A 27,686-nucleotide genomic window follows, 5' to 3' on the forward strand; every position below is an offset into this window, starting at 1 on the left:
AATATTTTTTTTATTTTAAATTACAAACTTAAATGAAATTTTTATTTTCTAAACCATAATTAGTTGACCGCAATATACTTTATTCTATTAAGAGTCAATAATATAATTATAAAAGTAAAATAAATTATTTATTTACTTTACAAGCGTTTCTCACAAGTCGTGAATTTTACTGCCACTTGATAAAGAACAGTTCAAATCATTCCGTTCAATGTAACTGCGAGCGAAATTAGTATTGCGTTGTATGTGTGTTAGGTTAGGTTAGGGTATATGTAAACAGATTAATGTATATATATGTATTATATGTATTGTGCGTATTGTAAGGTGTGTGAGTGAAAAAGCGGTGTAATGTGTATGTACTACAGAAATTCGTGCTAAGTATGATATTAATGCTAGAACCAACTGTCGATAAGTAAGAATGATTTTTTCCCGTATCCCCCCACCAATAATATTTTACCTAACTCATTCACATTTAAAGCTCACATTTTACCCAACTCTTGACTGAAATTTAAGCTTTAATACGTTCTCCCATATTTTTAGACTACATTTTATTCAAATGTGGTTTGATAGTTAACTCACAGTTTTATATTCTTTTCAAAGTGTTGCTGAAATTTTATGAAGTTTATTTTAAAAATTCATCAATTTTATTTACACCTCCTAAAAATTTATTTTGAACTACAATTGGTGAAACTTTGTTCAAAAGCGCATGTGTAGCCATTTTACCCAACTTTTTGGGTAAACTTTATACAAAACATTTTCTCAGTGTGAGAAATATTCTTACAATAAAAAAAAATATTACTTATTGTAAGAATATTTCCCACTCACTTTCAGTTGGGGAATATTCTTGGCGCCTATTTAAGAAGAAATTCTTAAATTTAGAATATAATTTTTTCAGTGTAATATTGGAATATAAATACAAAACTGTTTTGATAAGTTGCGACTGAGGAAAATTAAGACTTGAGGAGCCGAACAATAAACAAACAATAATTATATATAAATTACAATTTATTTTTAATGTTAAATAATTTATTTAACACATAAGTTAACATTTTTAATTTTTTTATTAAAACTTAAGAACATAATTTTTCTTATTATATTCAATAATTTTATTAATATTAAATATTTTTTCCTTCTATTATTTTGTATTAGAAATTGAGTTTTTTTCGATTATTGGAAGTGAGAAATGAAACACTAAATCATTTGTTAGACAAGTGATTTGGTGTTTCATTTCTCACTTCCAATAATAAAAAAAACTCAATTTCTAATATTAAATAATTTTTTATTTTTCAAATTTTTAAAGTATACCTATTTTAAAAGAAAACGTACTTAACAGGATATAAACACTGTATTACTTATATGAAGAAGAAATAATAAGACTATAGGTGATATATAAAAATTTTAGATTTTGAAATTTAACTACATATTTAAGTAAAATGAACTATTAATTTATTAATTCTATAGAAAACAGTTAAGGTACCTATGAACATACTTTAAATTTTTAATTTCAGTTACAAATATATTCCAGAACTAAACTTCAACTAAATTTTAGAACAGTTACATATCATTGTTCCGATACAGTTCTATATATGCGATAAAACATTAGTTACAGAAAATGTGTGACTATTGTGTTATAAAAATGTTATGTAACACTGTTCCAGAATTGTTCCGATTTTAAGGTACAAATGTCATCCAGAACTAAACTGCAACAGAATTTTAGAACAGTTACATAACATTGTTCGGACACAGTTCTAGAACTACGTTGGAACGTCCATTAGAGATTATTTGTGACGATTAGGTTACAAAAATGTTACATAATATTGTTACAGAACTATGAAGTTCGCATAATATAGAACGGTTTGATAACTCCTTTGTAACAATGTTCTAGAATTCTGTTACAATATGGTTATATAACAGATTCATAACCAGCTTGTAACAAATGTTCTATAAAACTGTGTCCTCAATGTTATAGAACATTTATAGAACGTGTTTGCTGGGACGGATTACTATTTTTTCGAGTAAAAACACAGTCGGCTTGGACTAAGTTTAACCAAAAAGTATTAGACCATCTCGGCTCTCTTCAGATAATAATTCCAAATTATTTTCTGAGTGATTTGAACATAAGATGAAAAAAATCGGTAGAGGTGTTTTCGAATAAACACGATTTTTGTGTATTTTTAAATTTTTATAGTACATTCTTTACTTTGAAACAGTTGAGTACTAATCAATTTGATTTCTAATCATGCATAAATTCTTTCTGAAGTTGGCGAGTATTGAATTTAGAAGTGTCAATTAAAATTCAATGTTTGTTAATAATATTGTATAAAGGTGATTTTCCACGAAGCGTACAATTCCATGTCCCTTGTGTTTTTTAAGAAATCAATTCAACTTAAATATATAAAATTAAATATTCTTTTTAAAATGCTACGCTGAAAAAATTTTGGTGAAGCAGCTGCCTGAAACGAAAAATTTCTATATTCAATTAACTTCATACTTAATATTTTTCATGTGTTATTATATGAGTAAAGTTAACTGAATGTAGAAATTCGTTTGGGGTAGCTGCTAAACCAAAAATTGTTCAGTGTAATTAATCAGTCAAACCGTCATGGGGAAGCCTGTTCCCCCCTAGTAGAAATTTGTCCTAGCTATAAAAAAAGAACTGACCAGTCGTGCTTGAATTTGTCTAGTTACTTTACTAGCCAGCATTATAACTGTTTAAGTGTTGTTAATAGTTCAGTTAAGATGTGAATGTGTTGCTTCAATCGTTTTACTTATGTATTATTATGCTTATTATTTAAAAATAAAATAATAATTAAAATATTTCAACCTCAGATCACCTGCAAGAAGTTTTGAGTATTGCCAAGCTTTTATCTTCCCACATAGCACCGAAGATTTAATAAATATTTATTAAATATTTATTTTCAATGTTCGCAGTATTTAGAATAAAGGTTAAGTAAAGCGAAGTTGAGCGAAGCTTGAAATTAAATATTCGTTAAAGGTTCTGCTCGAAACTTGAGTGAAGCTTTAAATTAAATATTCGTTAAAGGTTCAGCTCGATAATTTAAAACTGGATTTTTTGTTTTGACAGTATATAACCAAACAAAAATTATCTTAACCATCGAAACAATTCGTGCCGTTTTCCGCAAACCAATAAAATCACTTGTAGCTTAAGGGCAAGATTTTTTTTTCCAATCATAGTTGCTCGTATAGCTCGGTTGGTTAGGTATTGCGTTTGCGTTCGTCGAACCCGTGTTCGATCCCCGGTCCCCCAAATTTATTTTCAGAATTAATTTCGTTATTTAAAGTCTCTAAAAAACTGCTTAATCAAGTATGAGTCCCTAAATTTAAGAAATTATTATTTTTTTTTTATTTTTGAAAACTAAAATTTCTTAAATTAATTTATTTCTTAAACTGATTCAAATTAAAGATATAATTATTTTAATTATATTATTATCATTAATACAATTAATACTTTATGATTAGATAATTTTAAAATCCAGCTATGTGGTCGAACATTTAACGAATATTTTTTTCAAGCTTCAAACAAGGTTCGAGCTGAACCTTTAACGAATATTTAATTTCAAGCTTCACTCAAGGTTCGCGCTAAACATTTGCTTAAGTGCGGACATTTAAATATTTACCATAGCTTTACTTAACCTTTATTCTAAATACAGCGAACATTGAAAATAAATATTTAATAAATATTTATTAAATCTTCGGTGCTATGTGGGTTGACAATTGTCAACAAGATAATTCAAGTTATCGCTAAATGCATAAAAACTTTAAAAATCAAAGTCAAACACTTTCATTATTTTTTCTCGCATTTCAAAGAAAACATACTTAAAAATCATACCAAATTTTTTTCTTATTCCTTATGACTCCTATAACAGAAGTTCCCTTGAATTTTTGATTTTTGTTAATTTGGTTAATAATAACAAGCTGTCCCCATTTACCCTGAGTTTTCAAATTTTTGTGGTAATTAACAAAAATCAAAAATTCAAATAAATTTCTGTTGTGGGAGTCATAAGGAATGAGAAAAAAATTTGGTATGGTTTTTAAGTCTGTTTTCTTTGAAATGCGAGACAAAATACTAAAATAAAAAAAAAATTCAATTGGTACAACTATTATATATCTACTTCAAATTTTTTTCAAGTTTTTTTATCCCTTAATACTGTAATATACTTAAGGAATGTTTTATCTTAAAACTTTCTTATAAACTATACTGTCCCCATTTACCCCGAATTTTATGGAATTTTCTAAATTTTGGGGTAAATGGGGACAGTCAGTTTCATGTGTTTAAAGCTTATGTAAATTTTTTTCTTTAGCATAAAAATAATCCTGGGAATGTAAATAACAACTTAAAAGTAATAAACCCGCAAATATTACCCTCTACAGGAAGAGACTTACGTAATTTGTGAAAAATAGCGATTTTGTCCCCATTTACCACAACTGACCCTAATATAATATAATATTATTTATATTATTATTATTATATTATTATCATATACTCAAACAGAAAAATAATAATCTACTATGTAAAATTTGTCTGAAAATAATAATAATCGTTTAATATTTTTTTTTAAACTAAAAACACTTTTTTATTCAAGGTAATATTATTTTCATAATAATTTAATTTATTACAATTATTTTATTATAATTTAATAAATTTCATTATTTTAAAAAAGCGCGCGCTATTTTCTCTTAGGCCAATCAGATGATTTCAACTAAATGTAGGTTATGTTCGTTTCTGATTCATGACAGCTGCAAACATTTACAACAAATAATGCTTTGCAAGTGTATATTTATTGTAATTAAGTAAGTTTTGCAAAAAATATATATGTGGAAAAAAAATTTACGGTGATTTTCATAAAATGAATATTGATTTAGATGCTCTGGAAAGCAAAATTAATTTTTTCTTACATTCAATTCTTTCGACCACCGAGATATTTTGATACGTTTTCATGTGTTTTGTATGCACTGTCTTTTTGAAGAAAGGAATATTAATATTATTATTATTAATTTATTTAATAATTAATTTTTATAAATAAGTTGTAATTTTTTTACACCAAGCAAGCGAAATGTCAATACACAAAATCCTAGCACAACTGTCCAGTTACTAGACTTATTGTAGCGCCACCGCCATGACAAGGATATAGGAATATAATTTCGAGGAGCACTGGACAGTGCCATTAAAAAAACTGGATAGCTTTGATTCGTTAAAATATCAAGTTTAACTTGAATTATTTTCAAGAGTGTTGGTCAGTCACTCTACAGTAATTTGCAAGTTTAGCTAGAGTAATCCGACACGAGAAAAACTGTCCAGTAACTTGACGAATTCTAGTGGTGCCATGATAAATTTCTACTAGGGCCAGTGTCATTTACGAGACAAAAATAAATATTTTTATTAATATACAATAATAAAAATAATCACTGGTATCAGTTTTTTATTGTCAGAAAAACTCGTTTGTTCAAAAAATTTATTTTCCTAACCATTTTTTGATGTTAATTCTTGTCCACAGTTTCGTGCGTCATTGGGAAGCTTTTTAATATGACTGAATTATTTCATAAAAATCAAAACAAAACTTAGTTATAGTTTTGCAGAAGCAATAATTAACTCCCCCAAGTTGATTCATTACGGTAGAAACTAATTTCATAATTGATTTTTTTGTTATTACATCTTAAAAATGCCAATTTTACATAGGGAATAACAGAATCGTCATGGGAAAGTTTTTACATATTTTACAATAAATTCACTAATTATTTATATTTTCTGTTAAATAAATTATAGTTGTATTAATTTGGCAAGTATAAATGCCGTGAATACGAAACAGACTGAAAATTGTTTAAAAAATCAGTATTAGTTGTGCGTAATGGGGAAGCTTTTTTCATTGAAACGTGTTTGTTATTCAGTAGGAATAAAATTATGAATATTTTGTCCTGCCCACCAGGGATATTTGATTCTTTAGTACTAACCTTGAAGATTATGTGTCATTTTTTGTTAAATTTTAAAAAAATATTTTTAATAACAGCAATAACTAAATTGTACGCTGCGGAGAATTGCCCACCTAAAATGGTAGATTTTTTGAAAAATTTGCTTGGATTTCCTTGAAACTTGTTACTAGGGGGTTTTTCGAGTCGCTGATTACGAATTTGATGTCAAATTTTATAAATTCAATATGGCGGACCTAAAATGGTGGATTTTTGAAAAATTTGTTTGGATTTCCTTGAAACTTGTTACTAGGGGGTTTTTGGGGTCGCTGATTACGAATTTGAAAATTCTAGAAAGAGAAAAAGAGCTCCTCTCCGGAGGTCGTTTGAATCCAAGAGGGTCAGGTATTCAAGACACAAAATTTAAAAATGCTGTGGTCGCTATTGAATTCTAAGCAACATAAGTTAAGATTAAAAAAATTTCGCACCTACTACTTTGCTAATTTAAACTATGAAACGAAAATCGCAAATTCGGCCCATTTCAAAAGAAGTCTTTTTAATAAGTCTTAATGTTTTAAACAAATTCAAATTAAATTCGAAATAAGTCGACCGTAACTCGGCATTTCAAATACGCTATTTTTAATGTATTAAAGTTGACATTAAAATCATATTCAGCAACCTAAACAGCCCAAAATAACAATTTTTGACAAAAACCAAACAATTTTTCGAAAATTTTCAGCCATATTGGATCCGCCATTTTGAATTTCAAAAAACTAACATCAAATTCGTAATCAGCGACCCGAAAAACCCCCTAGTAACAAGTTTCAAGGAAATCCAAGCAAATTTTTCAAAAAATCTACCATTTTAGGTCCGCCATTTTTAAATTTGTGTATTTATTAAATTTTCATGCAATTAGAGCCACTGAATCAAAATCTACAGTTAGAATAAGCAAACATTCACTTTCAGTTGATAAAAGAAATTAAATTCCCATATATGTTAATTTCTCAAACTACACCCCCCCCCCACCAGGCCTGTAAAAATGAAACAAGAACCAAACTCGAGGTCGGACTAGGATTTTCTCTTTAGATACATCTTAAGGAAGAGAACCTACCATGTGGCGGTCTTCGCACTCGAAATTTTTTTTTTGTGTGCCGGTGTAACTGCGTTTTGTAATAACGAAACGCAACGCAAACGCTGCCACGGGAATGCAGCCTTAAACCAATATGCATAATATTAATTATTGAATTATAAATGTCCTAAAAATTTCAGAGATCACAACCCAGTTGCCACCATCAGACATTTTTGAAACATATGCGAAGCTAATAAAGTGTTGTCCTTGATTTAAATTTTCTTAAAATAAGTAATAAACGTGTCATTTACTATGCTTTATAGTAATTACTGCTTCCACCACTGAATATAAAGTATTGTTTGACTCAAAAATTTCGGATTGCGATTTTCTGACATATTTTGATGTTATTTGATCCGAGGAGTCCGAGAATGTATGTAAATAAATTCTACCTTTATCAATTATTTAAAATTTTTTTTTATTTTTATTATTTTTTAATAGTTACTATTATTAATATTTTATTTTTAATAATTAAATTAAAATAAAAAAATGGTCATCACAGTATTATTGAAACCAAAAAAAAAAAAAAATATTTAATCACTGCTTATATACCAATCTAATGGCACCTCAACTGCGAGAAACAGTTATCTTCGCTCTCCCTGTGGCGTTAAGCGAACTAAAGTCCAGAGCTGAGCCATCAGCGCAGCGCGGAAACATTTGAAAAATTTGATTTTATTAGTCATTTTATTTTATTTTAGATATGACAAATAATTAATTTAATAAATGATTATTAATAACATGTCTTACTTAATAATTAGTTAATTAATTTTTTTAAAACGAAAATTTTCCAAAAAAAATATTACGATAAAGAAAATAATTTTTTAGCAAATTTTCGTAGTTAAAAAAATTAATTAACTAATTATTAATTTATTTAGTTAATTAATTTTTTTTACAGAGAAATTTTATCCAAAAAAAATAATTTTCTTATCTTGATATTGTTTTGTGCTACAAATAATTTTTTTGTTATATTTTCGTAGTAAAAATATTAATTAACTAATAATTACATTATTTAGTTAATTAATTTATTTGCAGAGAAAATTTGCCAAAAAATTATTTTCTTTATTATTTTTCTTTTAGTTAATTAATTTTTTTACAAAGAATATTAGTAAAAAAAATATTTCTCATCGTAATATTCTTTTTTGGCCACAAATAATATTTGTACGTAGAAAATTTGAAAAGAAAATTATTTTCTCATCGTGACATTTTGTTTTGTACTTCGAATAATTTTTTTGTTAAATTTTCGTAGTTCAAAAAATTAATTAACTAATAATTGAGTTATTTGGTTAATTAATTTATTTACAGAGAAAATTTTACAAAAAATTATTTTCTCATCGTGATATTTTTTTTGAGCTGCCAATAATTTTTTTACAAAGAAAATTAAAAAAAAAATATTTTCTTATGGTGAAATTTTTTTTGTGCTACGAGTAATTTTTTTGTTAATTATAATTATCATCATCGTGATATTTTTTTTAGGCCACAAATAATTATCTTGAAAAAGTTTTTTTTTATTACGAAAATTTGACAAAAAAATTATTTTCTTTATCGTAATAGTTTTTTTGGCCACAAATTTTTGTTGGCAAATTTTCGTTGAAAAAAATTAATTAACTAATTATTAAGTATGACATGTTATTAATAATTATTTATTAAATTAATAAAATAAAATAACTAATAAAATCAAATTTTTCAAATGTTTCCGCGCTGCACTGATGGCTCAGCTCTGGACTTTAGTTTGCTCAACGCCACAGGGAGAACGAAGATCACTGTTTCTCGCAGTAGAGGTGCCATTAGATTGGTATATAAGCAGTGATCATAAATTTTTTGAATAAACGAGTTTTTCTGACAATAAAAAACTGATACCAGTGATTATTTGTATTATTGTATATTGCTAAAAATATTTATTTTTGTCCTCGTTTTTGTCTCGTAAATGATACTGGGAACAGGCTTCCCCATGACGGTTGGACTGATTAATCATAGCATTTTAAAAAGAATATTTAATTTTATATATTAAAGTGGTTATAGGCTTTTGTTTGTAAACACTAAAGTTACTTTTTCACGTTGGATTCATTACAATATGTTCAATTTATTTCTTCAAAATCACAAGGGACATGGAATTGTACACTTCGTGGAGAATCACCTTTATACAATATTATTAACAAACATTGAATTTTAATTGACATTTCTAAATTCAATACTCGCCAACTTCAGAAAGAATTTATGCTTCAAAGTGAAAAATGTACTATAAAAATTTAAAAATACACAAAAATCGTGTTTATTGGAAAACACCTATACCAATTTTTTTATCTTATGTTCAAATTACTCAGAAAATAATGTGGAATTAATATCTGAAGAGAGCCGAGATGGGCCAATACTTTTGGGTTAAAGTTAGTCTAATCCCACTGTACAGGTTCATTTATGTCATCGTTTAATAAAAATTAAAAACTCTGAAGGCTGCGCAGTAGTTTTCTTAGGACTTTACAGTTGCGCAATAATTTTTAGCATGCATTAATATAGAGTTTTAATGATTCTAAATTATTAAGATCTCAAATTTTTTTTTAAATGAACTTGTATAAGAACATGTACATTTTCTTGTATACAAATATTAAATATATTTTCTTGTAGAAGATCTTGTGTAAGATCTTGCACAAGCTCTGATACATGAACTTGTTCCGAATTCTGGTGCATTGTACATTTTCTTGTAAATGTTCTCACCAGAACAGGTACAAGTTCAGCTGCTGAACATGTACATTTTCTTGTACAAGATCTTGTACAGGGATTTTTAATAGGGAAATACCTAACTTTTTTACAAAATAGAAAGAATGTACAGTTCTAAAAGAATTGTGTAGACAATTTATGAGGTACAAATGATCCATATTATAAACGAATTTATTTACCTAATGTTAGTCCTGATCAGTGTATCTTTCAATTTAGAGGTTAGGAGTTCCATCTTAGACAAAATTTAAGATATTTTCAATATGTAAGGAAATTAATGTTGATGCTGAATATGAGGCATTTTACGTGTAATGTCCTGAGTAAAAAAAATGATTTCTCGAAATAAACTGAAACTTGAGGAAATTGTTGTCCTACCTGATAGTAAAATATCCTCAAAAATTTTTGATTTTTTTGAAATTTTGAGGGAGATAGAGGGGGTCAATTTTCTCAGTTTTTCCTGACACCGCGTACTATTTAAATTTTTTCTGTCTATTAATGTAATAAAAAAATTTTGGCAGGTATATTTTTTGAAAGTTTTTTCATGATATTTCCAATAGTGAATTTCATTTTTCAAAATTTTTGAATTTTTACCTTGATTTTCTATAACTAAACATAAATTTTTCTATTTTTACTAAAATCGGTTCCTTTTTTTTAAAATGAATAATTGCAAACGAAAGCTGAGGTTTTTTCCGATTTGTATATAAATTTTCAGAATGCCGATTTTTTTTTGTTTTCGAGATATTAAATGTCAAAGAATTTATCGATGGCTGGGTGTAGCAACATGATACATCGAAACATGATACGTCGGATTAGCGTTGGAAAACATGATACATCGTCGTTTGATTTGAAGAACATGACACGTCGAAAACGAAATTTTTCTTTTCAAATTTCTGTTGGTACCACTGACCGTGAAATTTAAAATGTGTCAAATCTTTGAAACTGTTTTATGAAACAAATGATTTTGCTTCATAATATGTCAGTTTAAAGAAAAATTAGGTTAAATAGCTTTTTATAAAGTTTATATTTAGATTGATAAAATCTGTGATTTTATAAATAATTCTATTTTATTATAAATATTTATATTGTAAATATTCTATTACAATTGGTGTTGTTTAAATATTTGTTTAAAGAGTCAATCATGGAGAGTAAGTAAAGTATATTTTTTAAAACACAATTACTAAATAAATTAAATTAACTTAGGTATATTTTTTCTAGTAAATCCTCTAATTATTCATTTCCTGGAGGATTTGACACCCATGACGTTATCATACAGCTGTAAAAGTAATTAATAATACAGACGATTATTTAAATACAGTATTGTAATCCCGTTGATCTAAAATGAACTTCATGTAAAATATTCAAAATTATATGAATATAGTGCAAGATTTTACTTCTATTATTTTAATATCATCATATATTCTTAAAAAATGTATTATATAGCAAACCATTTTAAATTTCGCGGTCAGTGGTTCTAACAGAAATTTGAAAAGAAAAATTTCGTTTCCGACGTGTCATGTTCTTCAAATCAAACGACGATATGTCATGTTTTCCAACGCTAATCCGACGTATCATGTTTCTTAACGCCAATTCGATGTATTATGTTTTTACACCCAGCCATCGTTATGTCCGCGCGCGCCAGTGTTAACAGCTACCACGGCCCGGTATAAGTCGACCGCCTCGCCGCGTGCGCCGACATAAATTCTTTGACATTTAATATCTCGAAAACAAAAAAAATCGGCATTCTGAAAATTTATATACAGATCGGAAAAAACCTCAGCTTTCGTTTGCAATTATTTATTTAAAAAAAACGCACCGATTTTAGTGAAAATAGAAAAATTTATGTTTAGTTACAGAAAATAAAGGTCAAAATTCAAAAATTTTGAAAAATGAAATTCACCATTGGAAAGATCATAAAAAAACCTTCAAAAAACATACCTGCCAAAATTTTTTTATTGCATTAATAGACAGAAAAAATTTAAATAGTAGGCGGTGTCAGGGAAAACTAATAAAATTCACCCCCCCTCTATCTGCCCCAAAATTTCAAAAAAGTCAAATATTCATAATAATATTTAACAAATAAAGTGTCTCAAAATTTTGAAACCATGACACAGAACTTTAATGACATCAATGCAAAATTGGATGAATCTTTGTCTAGGATCGCAAACATTGACTCCTTAACATGCCTTCTGACATACGCGCTCATGATTACAACGAATTACGTACTGTCATGGGAGTCCCTTTGCTGACCTCTAGATTCTTGTATAATGATATGGCATTTCTCTATAAGTTAATGAATGGAGCTATCTATTGTCCTTCACTTTTGCTAATGGTAAATCTCTCAGTGCCTAGGAAAATTACAAGGCATTATACATTATTTTCTGCATCTTTTCATAGAACTAACTATGGTAATAATTCTTTAATTGATAGGATAAGTAGAGAACAAAAGATTTACCATTAGCAAAAAAAAATAAAAAAATGTGGTTTCCCATGTGGGGATTTTCAATAGGGACTATATTGTATTAAGTACAATTCTTTTTAGAGCTAACTTAAATCTAATCGAATTACTATCAAACAAGTCCAATTCCTCTGCTATCATACACTACCGTCCGAAATTGTGCGAACTCTGCTTTTTCAACAACTATAAAACTGTTCAAATCTTCAAAAATATTAAAACTAAAATTTTTTCCTGTTTATTTTATTAAAGTTAATAAAATTCTGAAAGAAATGACACCTTGACAAAGAGAATATGTTAATTTTTCAATTAGATATCTAAGAAAAACCCAATTTTCAATGTTTTTACTATTTTTTTTATTTCTCTGGCAAAAATTAATATTTTTAAACGTTCTTAGGCTCATTGAAATCGTATTTTGTTATGCAATTCAAATTATATAAAACAATTCATGTACACATTCTTCCCTAGCGTATGCAAACCGTGAAAGTTGGCTCATAAAATGTCAAAAAATTGTGATTAATATTTATATGACAAAAAATGATCAGTAAAATGTATAAATCTTAAATTTACTTACATAAATCAAAGAAGTTTAGAATGATATATTTACTTGATTTTTAAACATTATATTTTATTGTAGAATTAAATTTAAATTTTTTGACATTTTATGAGCCAACTTTCACGGTTTGCATACGCTAGGGAAGAATGTGTACATGCATTGTTTTATATAATTTGAATTACATGAGCCTAAGAACGTTTAAAAATATTAGTTTTTGCCAGAGAAATAAAAAAAATAGTAAAAACATTGAAAATTGGGTTTTTCTTAGATATCTAATTGAAAAATTAACATATTCTCTTTGTCAAGGTGTCATTTCTTTCAGAATTTTATTAACTTTAATAAAATAAAGAGGAAACAATTTTAGTTTATAAATGTTTTTGAAGATTTGAACAGTTTTATAGTTGTTGAAAAAGCAGAGTTCGCACAATTTCGGACGGTAGTGTATATAACAAATTTTTTATGATAGCAGAGGAATTGGACTTGTTTGATAGTAATTCGATCAGATTTAAGTTAGCTCTAAAAAGAATTGTACTTAATACAATATAGTCCCCATTGAAAATCCCCACATGGGAAACCACATGGGATCCTATGTAAAATCCCATTCCCATTTGGGAAACCACATGGGATCCCATATAAATCCTCATGGGAAATTGGGACAGGAATTGGCATAGGAAAATATCAAAAAAAGGTTCCTTACTTCCCATGTCATTTCCTATGTCAAATCCCACGTCAAATATCATGTTAAATACCATGTTAAATACTAATTGAGATCCTTTATCATTTTTTTGAAAAATTTTCCCATGTCAAACCCCACGTCATTTCCTAAGTAAAAACCTTTATCATTTTTTTGAAAAATTTTCCCATGTCATTTCCCATATCATTTCCCATGTGAAATCCTTTATCATTTTTTTGAAAAATTTTCCCATGTCATTTCCCATGTGAAATCTTTTATCATTTTTTCGAAAAATTTTCCAATGTCATTTCCTATGTCATTTCCCATGTCATTTCCCATGTGAAATCTTTTATTATTTTTTCGAAAAATTTTCCTATGTCAATTTCCACGTCAAACCCCATGTCATTTCCCATGTGAAATCCTTTATCGTATTCCATTTCCTCTGTGGATTCCCATATGGTTTCCCATATGCTTTCCCATGTGGAGATTTTCGATAGGGCGAAAGAGGATTTGACATTGGAAAATTTTTCAAAAAAATGATAAAGGATTTCACATGGGAAATGATATGGGAAATGACATGGGAAAATTTTTCAAAAAAATAATAAAGGTTTTTACTTGGGAAATGACGTGGGGTTTGACATGGGAAAATTTTTCAAAAAAATGATAAAGGATCTCAATTAGTATTTAACATGGTATTTAACATGATATTTGACGTGGGATTTAACATAGGAAATGACATGGGAAATGAGGAACTTTTTTTTGATATTTTCCTATGCCAATTCCTGTCTCAATTTCCCATGAAGATTTATATGGGATCCCATGTGGTTTCCAATATGGGAATGGGATTTTACATAGGATCCCATGTGGTTTCCAATGTGGGAATGGGATTTTACATATGATCCGATGTGGTTTCCCATGTGGGGATTTTCAATAGGGGTGAACGGCTTACCTAGTTTTTAGTTATAGGTTGAATCTATGTATTAAGAGTTATGAAGTTAACTACTTAGATTGTAAGAGTACTTTGTACAAAAGGACCAGTCCCGTTTATTATTAAATAAATAAATAAATTTTTTGGGGATATTTTACTATCAGGTAGGACAAAATTTCCCCAAGTTTCACTTTATTTCGAGAAATCAATTTTTTATCTCAGGACATTACACGTAAAATGTCTCATATGTTATGGCTGTAAACTTATAAACAATGTTTAAAATATTCTGTTGCACTAATCTATTCTAACGTTTATTTCTTAATTAAAATTTTTCCTATATTTTAATATATAATAGCAGAACGGAAAAAATTGTTATTGTAAGTACGTAGCTCTATATAACTTGTTTCTTCTTTCTAAAGTAAAATTCATTTTCTTCTCAAAGTTTCTTCTGCATTTAATCATCTTTTCATTTTTAAATTATGAAAATAAAAAAGATAATAGCTTTTCAGTAGAGTCTTTGAATATTTTTTTTTGTGCTTTGCTTGTTGCATGATTCGCGCTCTTTGTGACTGCCATGGTGTAGAGGGTGTATTCGCTGCCATTGGTCTCTTCTCCCGCTTCGGTCAACCCGATCCATCGCTCAAGCACAACGCGGTATCATCCTCAAAATGACCATCATCAACAGCTTTGGCATCATCATCAACATGATTCGCCTAATACGCACCGGCCCTCCCAAAAGTGGTAGACCCTTATTTTGCTCATGTTATTTTTAAAGGTATTTCCTGCTTGTCTCTCTTGACCTTATCGATTAATTTACTAGTTCTTTCTTTTCCATTTCGACTGCCGGGTCACCTAATCTACAAAACATTTCTTAAAAATGACACAGATTTTAATTAAAATTTTAATTGAAGGTCCCCATCAAATAACTTGACAGACACTTGGACGAACACTTTAATGGCACACTCCCAGAGGATGATACTGATACTTGACAGAGCTTTCGCCCGAGTTTCGGTCAAGTTATTTGATCAGGACCCTCAATTATTACACAAAAAATTATTTATAACAATAAAATGTATTTGATAAAAAACCCTCTACCTATTCCCCTAACAAATGTTATGCTAGAGCTGAATACCAATTTTTAAATGAATCAGCAAAAAATTACTGAATGAATTTTTCCTGCCAATTTTAAAAAAGTAGTTGTAAGAAAAATTCATTATAATGTTATATGAAAAATGTAATCCATTATATTTTTTAATTATGTTTAAGAAAGGAGAAAAAATTATAAAAAAAATTTTTTTTACAATTTTTTTTTGCTTTTAAAAATTAGTTTACTATTTGTAAAATATGATCCTACATTACTAATCTATAATTAGATGTATGAATGTCTATAGTATACATAAGTTTAGTACTTCGGATGCTACCAAGGCCCCTGATAAATGATAGACTTTCACTTTGAAAAATCCTTTAAAAAAAATTGCTAGGAAAAAACGGAAACAATATTTGGAATGCTTAGAATCTTACAAGCTTGTATACTTCAGGCTGTTTCTCCAAAAAAAATTTTCTTTTCGACAGACGCAAAAATAGATCAAAATGCACCCTATTTTTTGTTACTTTAGAAATTACCTGACTTTGCATGACACATTTATATGAAAATCTTCATTGAAAAAATTTGAAAATAGTATCATTTATTCATTAAATCCTTCGGAATAAAGCCATTTTTGAATTTTTAAAAATATTAATTATCATTGTTTTTATTGTAAAAAAAAAGAAAACAGTGTTATCTCTCGATCTACTGGGCCGATTTTAATGAATCAAATTTCTGTGCATAAATATTAACCCCAACAATTAATTCAATTTGTTGGAAAAAGTGTAATTATCGTTAATTCGCGATTTTGGTCATTTTTGTAGACAGGTTTTTTTTCTAGGAACAGGTGAAAAAGGGTAGTGGTAGGCTAAATTTTCGTGAATAGAACTATTAAACCTGCCATAAAAAAGATCCTTTGCCTGGACTCAGAATTTTTTTCACGAAATATTACCAGTGCTATATATATGTTGTGATTAAGGGCCCAAAAATAATAATTCGTATGTTATTTATAAATGACATTTATTTTTTAATAATAATTATTATAATAAATACAAACAATAATTATTGTTAATCAAATTTTTTATAACAATTAATAATTAAAGTTTATTACACTACCAATTAAAAATATTTTTATATTTATTTGTATATTTTATATTAAATATTTTAACCATATAAAATTTTTATTTATTTAAATAACATGAATTAATGAATATTTTCTATAAAAATTATTATATTTTTTTCCGATGTCACATGATTTACAGAAAATATTCGTGAATAGTTTTTGGAAAAAAAATCCTTCCACAAGAGATTTTAAATTACTATTATAGTAATATTAAACGGTAATGCCAGCATGAGGCGGAAATTTTATTATTTCCCTAATATTACGTGCTACTTTGAAAGACAAATTGTTGTTTTTGCATTTTCATGTCCACGTTCAAATTGTATTTATTTACTATTGTCATATTTTTGTATATTTGCTCGTTTTTAAGTAATAGCAAGGTTAGGAAATTTGTAAAATTATGTTGTAAAAGCTTCTGATAAAGATATGCCCATTAGCGCAGACCCTCGCTGTAATTCCTAGCTCCCAAATATGTTTTAACGATTATTACAGTTAGTTTAAGGTTATTAAATCATAAAATTATAAAATTATTGGAAAGAAAATTTGTAAATTTACTACTTAAAATAAGCAATTTTCACTATTTGACACTTGAAAGAGTCAGTGCAAACTGAAACTCGGTAAAGTGCAGACGTATTATAGATTTTCGAGTTTTCATTTCTACAGTTTTGAAGTTTTGATTTTTTTTAAAAATGATCGTGATGGAAGAAAAAAATTATACAATCGTTGATTGCGGCCGTCGTGGTGATTGCTTATTTAAATGTTTTTTAACAGAACTTGGAAGAAAAGAACACGCCGAAATACGCAAAGAGATTGTGAATTTTATTATAGAGAATTGGAATAGTGTTGGGAATGATTACCCGATAATTAAATTTATCAGTTAGTTGAAAGTGTCTTAGAAATAAGAAATCGTAGACATTATGCGGAATATATGAGACGTAATGGTACATTTGAAACCGAAGTTGAATGTATTGCTGCATCTTATTTATACAATGTTAATATTGTAAGCGTTAAAGAAAATCGATGCAAATAATCAACTTACCATACCTTTAAGAAATGATAATGCGGTACTTAGTCGAACAATTAATTTATTGTTTACTGGACAAACAGAAAATGGACATTTTCAATTGTTAAAAGAAGACACAAATTTTAATGACTTGAACTCTAATCATTTTAATGATCTTATGGAAATAGATATAAATATTGATAATGCTCAATTCGACAATCTAAATTTTTGAAAACATTGAACTGAGTAGTGCTTTTTTAAATCACGAAAATAGTGAAGGGAATAGTGCTCTTTTAAATAATGACAGTCTCTGTAATAATATTAATAATAATTTCTAAGAAAGTGACATGTCAGAAATTTCTGATACTCAATCTGAGTATTGTATTGATTGTGATGATTCTGTTAAAAGGCAACCATTTTCAAAAAATGTAAAAAAAAATTATTTGCAGTGTTAGACATTTTTTTCAGAGAGAGAAAAAACAAAAAGAACCAATAAATGTAAAACACGTTGTTCGTAGGACAGCCGAATGCTTAAAAATTTGTGAAAGAAGTGTGAAACGAATAACGCAAGAGGAAAAACTAAATTGTGGTGAAGTAGAAGATCCTTTCAATTTTAAGGCTGGCAGAAAAGCTATTGAGTTTGACGAACATTTGCAAGGAATTGTGAGACGTAAAATTTTTGATACGTATATAAATAAAGAATACCCAACAGTGTCAAAGTTATTGAGTGATTTAAAAGCAAACGTTCCTGACCTTCCTGATATAAGTGAGTTTACACTGCGAAAATTATTAAAAACTATGAATTTTAGCTACAGAAAATTACAGAATCGTTCTATTCTAATGGAAAGTGCCTTAACATCCGGGGAAAGAGCTGAATTTCTTCGCATGATAGAACAGTATAGAAAAAATGGTTTTCATATTTTCTATACGGATGAAACGTGGTGTGGAGCAAATCATCATTTACAATATGGTTGGGTGGAAAAAATTATGGAAAGAGACAGAAGCAGTTACGATCATTATCGCTCTGGAGTTCAACTAATTAACGGATATAGAGGGGGTTTTGTTTGTTCTTCTGGTGCTGGAAAAAGAGTGATAATCCTTCATATTGGAAGCAAGGACAGATTCCTGGATGGCTCTATGAAATGCTTCATCGGGAAAACAGGAAGCCAAGATTATCATGATGAGATATGAATGCGGAACATTTTTAAGAATAGTTTAGAGAAGTTTTATATAAATTACCATTAAATTCAGCTGTCGTTATCGACAGAGCGCCCTACCATACAATGCTGGATCCAGAAAAACGCAATTCAACATCTTCCTGGCAAAAACAAAAAATAATTGATTGGCAGGATGTCCGCAGGAATGGACGAAGTCGCTTTTCGACAGAGTTGGAGCGCCAACCTCGAAGACAAAAGTCTTCACGACAGTACCGAAGGTAGATAGAAGGGCTCCCAAGAAGGGTTGACGGGTTTTTAGTGTGTCGGGGCTGGTAGTAGTTCGCCAGCTTATTTTGTTTAGTGTTTTCCTTTTTTTTACCAACCCCACATAACCTTGGCATGCGGAAGCCAAGGTATCTGTATACAGATTTCCCAATAGTCCCTAAGCAAAAAAAAAAAAAAAACTAAAGTAAATCTCCTGCATATAAGCAAACCATTCGGATATCCGAAATGTTATTTGCTTGAAAAATTAACAAAAGAAATTAGAGGTGAAGAAGTGAAACTTCTGTGGCAGCCTGTAGCACACTGTGAATTTAATGCTATTGAGCTTATATGTGCTTATGTTAAGCAACAGGTTGCAGTAAATAATAAAACTTTTAAAATTAATGACGTGCATGAACTGTGTAAAAGTGTCATGAACTGGGTGCCACCAACACTTTCGGAAAATTCAGTTCGACATATTGAGGAAGTAGAAAATACCTATAAACTTGCAGGCAATCGTATTAAACGAGAAATTGAACTGTTTATTATATCATTGAATGAAGATTATTCTTCGGATGAAAGTAGTGATCCAAACGATATATAAAAAGTTTGTATTTCTTTATGTCAATAGTATTATGTACTTTTTGTAAATTTTGAAAGTAACTTGAACTTTTCAATTGGACTTTTTTTGAAAATGAACTCTTTTTCTCGATTTTTTCATAAATAAAAATAATATTTCTTTCAATATCCCTTATAAAAGGATTTTTTTCGAAAATTTTCTCAAACTGGTTATACTGCAATTTTTCCGAAAATTTTACGAAAATTAATATTTTCGAAAATTTTTCGTAAATCATCATCAATTTCTTTCCTTTTGACTGATTTTGGGAGTTAAATCAAGTAATTTTGTGTGTTTTCATTGAATTATAAATAAATATAATATATGTAATAGATATAAAATATTTATCAATTCAAGTTATTTAAATAAGTGTTACTTCTTAAATAGAGAAATAACTAACGAAATAATATTTTATTTTATTTATGGCCGCTCGGTGATTCAGTGAATTCCTGTTTCATTTACAGAGCAGAAGGCTCTGAACTAAGGGTACAGGAAAGAAATAGAATAGTGATTAATTTTATAATTAGGTTACAATTTATTTAGACAAGTATTTTTAGTCACAACAATTCGTTCTTATGAGAGAGAGGGAATCTCGAGTTCAGCATTCAACTGAAATAAGGAATGAAAGGGTTACTACGGATATACGACAAGTTTAGAAAAGTTAGGAGTGAGAATATAAAACACTTACCTTAAAATTCAGTAGTAGGTGTGTTGAAAGAAAAAGGACCACTGCTGTGTCCTTTGTTGTCACAGGAAAGGAGCTGGTACCAACGTGAGTTTATGACGTCCGGAAGGTTGACGGGCCCAGGTATAACCGCAGGTCCGGAGTTCTATTAGGCGTGATGAATCTCCCAATAATGAGTCTCTTCCAAATAAAGGAAGAGTAGATAATTGCCCAATGTAATAAGAAGTAATTATCCTCGTTTAATGTAGAGGGTTTTGACACTTGATTTTCACTTTCGTATAAGAGAATTATAAATTTGAACTAGAAGACGTCGACTGGTACCAAGAATGAGGTTGATGTTATACGTATGAAGATGATTTGAGAACTGATCTCTCCATGAAAATGTAGTCCTTTTATACTGAGTTTTCGTAAGAGAATAGATAAATTTTATTAGTCGTACTATATATTTTTCACCCTTATTTTGGAAGCCAAGTTGAGTCCTTCTCTCTCAGTTGAACGTAAAAACGGGGGGGGGGGTGAAAATCATTCTAATACAAGATAGAAAGAGCACGACTACGGTTATTCGCAGCTGTACAAGAGCGTTTATGGTTTTCTACTGTGGTGTGAGCTCTTCTAGTGTCATAAAAGATTTCTCGCTTCTATTTATATGTTTTAGAAATACAGTATATAGACGTAGAAGGATACAAAACGCAAGGGTCTTTTATATATAAAAGAAAGATGTTTAGTTGCGCAACAAAAGGGCGGAAATTGAACATTTAAGAGAAAAGTATTTCGATGCGTAACAAAAACACGGGTGTTTGTCGCAGAGACATACAATTCGGTACTGATTAAAAGAATTCTTATAATTATGAATGTAAAAGTTACGGTGACGTGACATAAGTAAAAATTTTATATGGTTAAAATATTTAATATAAAATAAATATAAAATATATAAATAACTATAAAAATATTTTTAATTGGTACAGTAATAAACTTTAAGTATTAATTGTTATAAAAAATTTATTAACATTAATTATTCTTTGTATTTATTATAATAATTATTATTAAAAAATAAATGTCATTTATAAATAACATACGAATTATTATTTTTGGGCCCTTAATCACAACATATATACAGCACTGATAATATTTCGTGAAAAAAATTCTGAGTCCAGGCAAAGAATCTTTTTTATGGCAGGTTTAATAGTTCTATTCACGAAAATTTAGCCTACCACTACCCTTTTTCACCTGTTTCTAGAAAAAAAACCTGTCTACAAAAATGACCAAAATCGCGAAAAGAACAATAATTACACTTTTTCCAACAAATTGAATTAATTGTTAAGTTTAATATTTATGCACAGAAATTTGATTCATTAAAATCGGCCCAGTACATCGAGAGATAACACTGTCTTTTTTTTACAATAAAAACAATGATAATTAATATGTTTTAAAAATTCAAAAATGGCTTTATTCCGAAGGATTTAATGAATAAATGATACTATTTTCAAATTTTTTCAATGAAGATTTTCATATAAATGTGTCATGCAAAGTCAGGTAATTTCTAAAGTAACAAAAAATAGGGTGCATTTTGATCTATTTTTGCGACTGTCAGAAAGAAAAATTTTTTTGGAGAAACGGCCTGAAGTATACAAGCTTGTGAGATTCTAAGCTTTCCAAATATTGTTTCCGTTTTTTTCTAGCAATTTTTTTAAAAGGATTATTCAAAGTGAAAGTTTATCATTTTTCAGGGGCCTTGAATTTTTTCGCGGATAGTAGTTAATGAGAACGAGCCTTATTGAAAAAAACACGTATAATAAGACATACGAATTTGAAATAAGAATTATACGTATATATAATTTTTAATAAAAAACATGAAGATAACGATCACTCCGAGTCAAGGCAAACAAAAGAAAACAAAACTATTTCTTTTTACGTTTCAGCAGCACCGCTGCCCTCTTCAGAAACTACAAGATTTTTATTAACAAATAATTAAAATTTTACATATATAATTTAAAAAGTACAGTAAAAAGGTTTTTACCAATAAAAAAGAAAATTTTCTTCAAGTAATTCATTTGAAGATGAAATAATTGGAGAGGAATAGACGTCTGTACGATAGGCAGTCTATCTAAACACTGAGTAGAAGCACGTGGCTTGACAATTATATAATGAGGGGGTCAACGGACCGTCAGTAAACAAAAATACAACTATATATATACAAGTAAGAGAACTGTCAGTGCACACTGAAACAGGTGGCTAAACAGACTTCTTATCGTTGAGGAAATAAATGTAACTATTATTGAGATTTTGTGTGTCTTCCATTTTGTTAATTGGTTTCTTTTGCAAATTAATATGAATCATCTCGGATATCAAACGTTTGTTGTAATCAATTTCTCTATCAAGTATTTGGTAGTTGTCCCATTCGAAATCATGGTTAAATGAATTTTTGTGAGAAGCAATAACATTATTCTTGGATATTCTATGTTCATTAATACGAACACCAACCATCCTTTTTGACTGGCCAACATAAGAAGCAGAGCAATTTTTGCAATTAATTTTGTAAATAGTATTAGTGTTCTCAGATTTTTTATTTTTATCTTTCCCTTTAATAATGAGTTCATGACTCATATTATTGTTATTAGTTGGGACGCAATTACATTATAATTATTAAGATTTTTAGATGTTTTTTCAAATAAAAAAGGAACATAAGGCAAAAAGACTTTTGGAACTATCTTATAAATATCAGTTTTTTTATTTCGTAAATTAGATTCTATAAAACAAATACGTTTTTTAACGTGCTTATTAATAAAATCCAAAGGATAATTGTTATTAATTAATGTTTTTGTAATAAATTCAATGTTTTGTGGGTGAAATTTTTTATTCGACAACTTTATAGCTCTGTCAACGAGGTTGTATATTATGGCAATTTTTTGAGAAAAAGGATGTTTGGATTCATAGTTAATAGTTCGTCCAGAGAATGTAGGTTTTTTATACCAGTTAGTAATTAATTTATTATTATCTTTAATAATAAGAACATCCAGGAAATTTATAGAGTTATTAATTGAAGTTTCAAACGTAAATTGCAATCTTTCATCATAACTATTAAAAATATGTACCATCTCATGAATTTTATCATTTGGAATGCAAGTGATTATATCATCAACGTATCTAAAAAAGAAAAATGGTTTGAAAGATAATTTTATTATGCATGAAGTTTCAAGGTCCTCCATGACAATGTCAGCAAATAAACCTGATATAGAGGAACCCATAGGGGTGCCATAAGTTTGTTGGTAATATTTATCATTGAATTTGAAACGTAATTTTGCTGAAACGTAAAAAGAAATAGTTTTGTTTTCTTTTGTTTGCCTTGACTCGGAGTGATCGTTATCTTCATGTTTTTTATTTAATATCGACCGAGTGATAAAATCATTTTATTTATTTATAATTTTTAATATTTAGGAATATATAAATATGGAATATATTTTTTTTTATTAATATATACCTAAATATTATAAAATATAGATTATACGTATATTTATACGTATTATTATAATTATACGTGTTTTTTCAATAGGGAGATCTCTGTATTCTTCTTGTTTCTTATCAATGTAATTTTATTAATTGTCATTAGCAAGCACCATAAGCAAGTGATAGTAAATCTTAGTTTTAGTGCAATATTTATTTTCGAATACATATCGTCTTTAAGGGAATAGTTAAAACACTATTTTTATGTATCGAAAACTTTAAACGCGTTCTTCTCGAAACGTGTTTTTTCGCGCGCCGTGGAATGTAGCTCATCCAATTTTTAACCAATTTTAATCAAACTTACCATAAATATTTTTTATGTTACTGGCTATTGTATAACGAGCTCCATTAAAAAAAATTTTTTTTAACAATTGTTTTTGAACATTGTTTATTTAAAAAAGTGATTTTTTCAAAATGGTCCCAGATTTTCAAAAACAATTTTTTTAGTTTTCTCTTCGTCATGCAAAGCGTATTTGCGTATTATAAAGGCAAAAATTTTGAATTTCGAATTTAGTTGATATTTGTGACCTGTAGGCTGCAAGGCGCAAAATATTTTTTAATTTTAATTAAATTAAATTAATTTTAATTGAATAAACTTTACCAGTTTTTTTTTAAATTCCTGAAAAAACGTGCATTTACACGAGTTTCACCTCTTAAGGGGACATTTTGGTTTAGAATTCCAAAAAAATTGATTTTTTTTGCTTGAAAATGTTTCTTAGTATCATAAAATTACGTTAAAAAAAATATGTAAAAAAATCAAAGTTGTGATACAAAATTGTTTGATAGTCCTGGCTCAGTGTATTATGTTATGAAAACTGAACGGGTTTTCTTTGAAAACACATTTTTCAAACTGCTGCACGGATTTTCTCGAAATCTACTAAACCGATTTTAAAAATCCAAAAACCATTCAATTCCTTAGTTAAAAAGCTAGAGGATAAACCTTTGCAACTTCATATTTCTACTCTCTGCTTTTTTATACGGGGGTAAATTGCCCCAAAAACATGACGTTTTTCGAATTTTTGAGAAAAATGTTCATATGAATATGTTCAACTAAAAAATTTGTTTTAGGTTTATTGTCTGAAATAAACCTAATTTAAGAGATTCGCGTTTGTAATTTGAAATTATATATTACAAGTTGTCCAGAATCCCGTACACCAAAAAAAAGGCACCTTTTAGAAGACGCCACTTACAGCTAAGAAATTGAATTAAATACACTCAAAAAAAATTTTTTAATTTTTTCTATGTAATGTGCAAAAAGAATTTTTGCAATTTATTTAATACTTTTCTTACTACAAAAGTTTTAAAACGTGTTTTTTTTCTCAGGAAAAGGGAACCAGAAAGTCCCTTTAAAATTAAGTATCTTAAAATTATTTATTGAGTGATTTGCAAAGAGATTTGCAAAAGCTTGGTCTTAAAATTTCGCTCCCCACTATTATATCAAAATTTACCTGGTCCCCCTAATGGCCAATAAAATTAAAAAAATAGACTAGAAAGTGAAGCGCAAAGAAGGGAGTTTTAAAAACATTAGATTTTTGAGGAAAGGAGATTGATTTAGGAACTTAATCTATCACGTCAATGTATCCTCAACTACAAATAACTAAAGCTAACGCACTGATATTAAATTTTAAGATAGCTAGCACCAAAATGTATAGCTAATCACTGAAAAAAATTCCAAGTGTCAAATACCTAAAAACTTGAGCAAAACTAATCTATCTAATAAGGGAAGGACACGGGATGTTTATTTGAAAAAAAAATTTTATGCTATCTAGTACGGTCATATAAAAAAACTTTTTTCACAAAATACTAAGGCGCTAAAACAACGGAGAAAATCGAATTAAAGATTCGCAGATTTTCACGTTTTTTATGCTCTTAGTGCAACGGTTACTTCTCTTCAATTTAATAGTTCCATTTTGACACAGATACTTTTTTAATGTTTTTATAAATAATTAAATTATATATATGCACTAAGTGCATGAAGAACGTAAAAATCTGCGAACCTTCAAATGCGATTTTCTCCGTTGTTTAGTCTAGTGCGTTTTAGCATTTTGTGAAAAATTTTTTTTTATAAGTATGACCCTACTAGATAAAATTAAAAGAAAAATGTTAAAAACATCCCGTGCCATCCCCTTGTAAGGCAATTCATTATTAACTGCCTTTTCTTATCAATATTGTATTAAATTGCTGAAACTAAAAAAAAGAATATGCCACCTGCATGATTCGTTGTTTTTAGACTAAATAAATTTGAAAATATATATTCGTAAGATTTTTAGTTATTAAATTAACTCAATGATAAATAAATAAAATAAATAGATAAAATAAATGAATACTTTTACATCTTCGTTATTGTTTCAGGACCGACTGATTGCAAAGAACGCATGGAGAGACTATTCAACAGGTGCAAATACTAACTTTGCTTTTGAGGCCTTTGAAACTGAAGAAAAGGCACATCCTCCTCCCGTGTCAAGTCTTCCTCGTCCTAGGGAAATGATTGGTCCCTCTAATGGAATCTTGTTAGATGATCAAATTCAGCATCAACATAAGTTTCAACACCTAGAACAGCAACATTCTCGTAATAATATTGGAACGATGGTTCCAGGTCCTAGAGCTACTTATAGTCTTCCTAGGGCACCAGGTTACAGACATTCCACAGGAATCGCTTCCTCTTCAGGTCCTCAATCTCAGGGTTATTACACTCAGGACCGTCGTAATATGCAACGATTTAAGCATCCCAACCAAGTACATTCTAGCTCCCAGTCTGTGCTTCCACCGCAGCCAGATTTTTACTTTATGCCCAGTCAGAGAAAATACAGTGGTGAAGTCGTCCGCGTTTACGTCGACTATGGAAATCCCAAAAATAAATAATCAACTACAAATTGTGGTTAACCGCATAGACTCGCTCAAGAGTGAGAGTTTTAAACTTTCGCTTCACATTGTTACCGAGTAGCTTTCCGGTAAAGCAAGTTGTAAATAAGCATTGCTCACAGCTTCCTATTCGCCACGTGTCAGTGTTATATATTTTAAGCTATTACTCATCAAGTGAAGTTAAAATTTTTCTGTACTTTTTTTAAACTTGTGTTTATTTAACAACTTCAATAATGTGGATTAAATTTGATTTTTAAATTTAAATTTGAAAAATTTAACAAGAAGATAGTTTTTTCATAAATCAGTTGCATGACATTCTTCTTAGAAATTGTGCACTCAACTAAAAAGACATGTGATGAGTACGATAAATTGAGCATGCATGTACATTCACTCGATCCGAGTAATTACCAAGTAAAATTTAAGTGAAGATGTATTTTTAAGTTATCTTATGCTACTGTTTAATGTAAAATAAATAGGCTCCAGTTTAAGTGTCAAAATATTGTTTTAAGTTTAGCCCTAGAATGACACACTAAGTCTATTTGAGCCATATATTTTTCTGCTAAACTTCTCTTAATACAAAAGAAAAGGAGATTATGTAATTGTTAATGATTTAATAATTCTATCAGCATTATACATATAGAGATACTAAGATCCAGAATTTTTTTCTTCTTAATCAAAAGAGTGCTATATTCGGACAATTAATATGTTTGGGAAAATGTAAGAAACTCCTGAGATAATTTACTTCAATCATTTCATACGGTGAATAATGAATTGAGGACTATGTATTAATAAAGAAAATATATCATATTTGTACATTTTTAACCCAAATTTGTAGGTATTTTATCTTATTATATTTACCAATTCCCATATCCTGTTTAATTTTGTGTAAATTAAATAATTTTTTTTGGATTTTTTGAAACAATCGTTTTTTGTATTTTTTGAAATAACTTTTTCTTATATAGAAATTTTAACTAATTCTTGTCTTCATTTTACCAATATTTATATAATTGATGGCTATTTTAGTTATAATC

General features: G+C 28.6%; 1 protein-coding gene across 3 annotated transcripts in view; it reads left to right on the forward strand.

The window, feature by feature from the left end:
* The window catches only part of LOC127291229 (uncharacterized), a 247,834-nt gene extending 220,351 nt beyond the window's left edge, over positions 1-27,483 (forward strand). Inside the window, exons 17-18 of one of the 3 annotated variants that reach the window (XM_051320210.1) lie at positions 14,950-15,107; positions 26,146-26,288. In XM_051320210.1, the coding sequence (XP_051176167.1) occupies positions 14,950-15,107; positions 26,146-26,155 (168 nt within the window). In that variant the 3' untranslated portion in view covers positions 26,156-26,288. Of the gene's footprint in view, positions 1-14,949; positions 15,142-26,145 lie in introns of all 3 variants that reach the window. The other 2 variants (XM_051320211.1, XM_051320209.1) reach the window with 2 other exon arrangements.
* The last annotated feature ends 203 nt before the right edge of the window (positions 27,484-27,686 follow it).

This window comes from Leptopilina boulardi, unplaced genomic scaffold (genome assembly GCF_019393585.1).
Source record: "Leptopilina boulardi isolate dan_hultmark-lab unplaced genomic scaffold, ZJU_Lbou_2.1 LbouV2_13, whole genome shotgun sequence".
NCBI lineage: Eukaryota > Metazoa > Arthropoda > Insecta > Hymenoptera > Figitidae > Leptopilina > Leptopilina boulardi.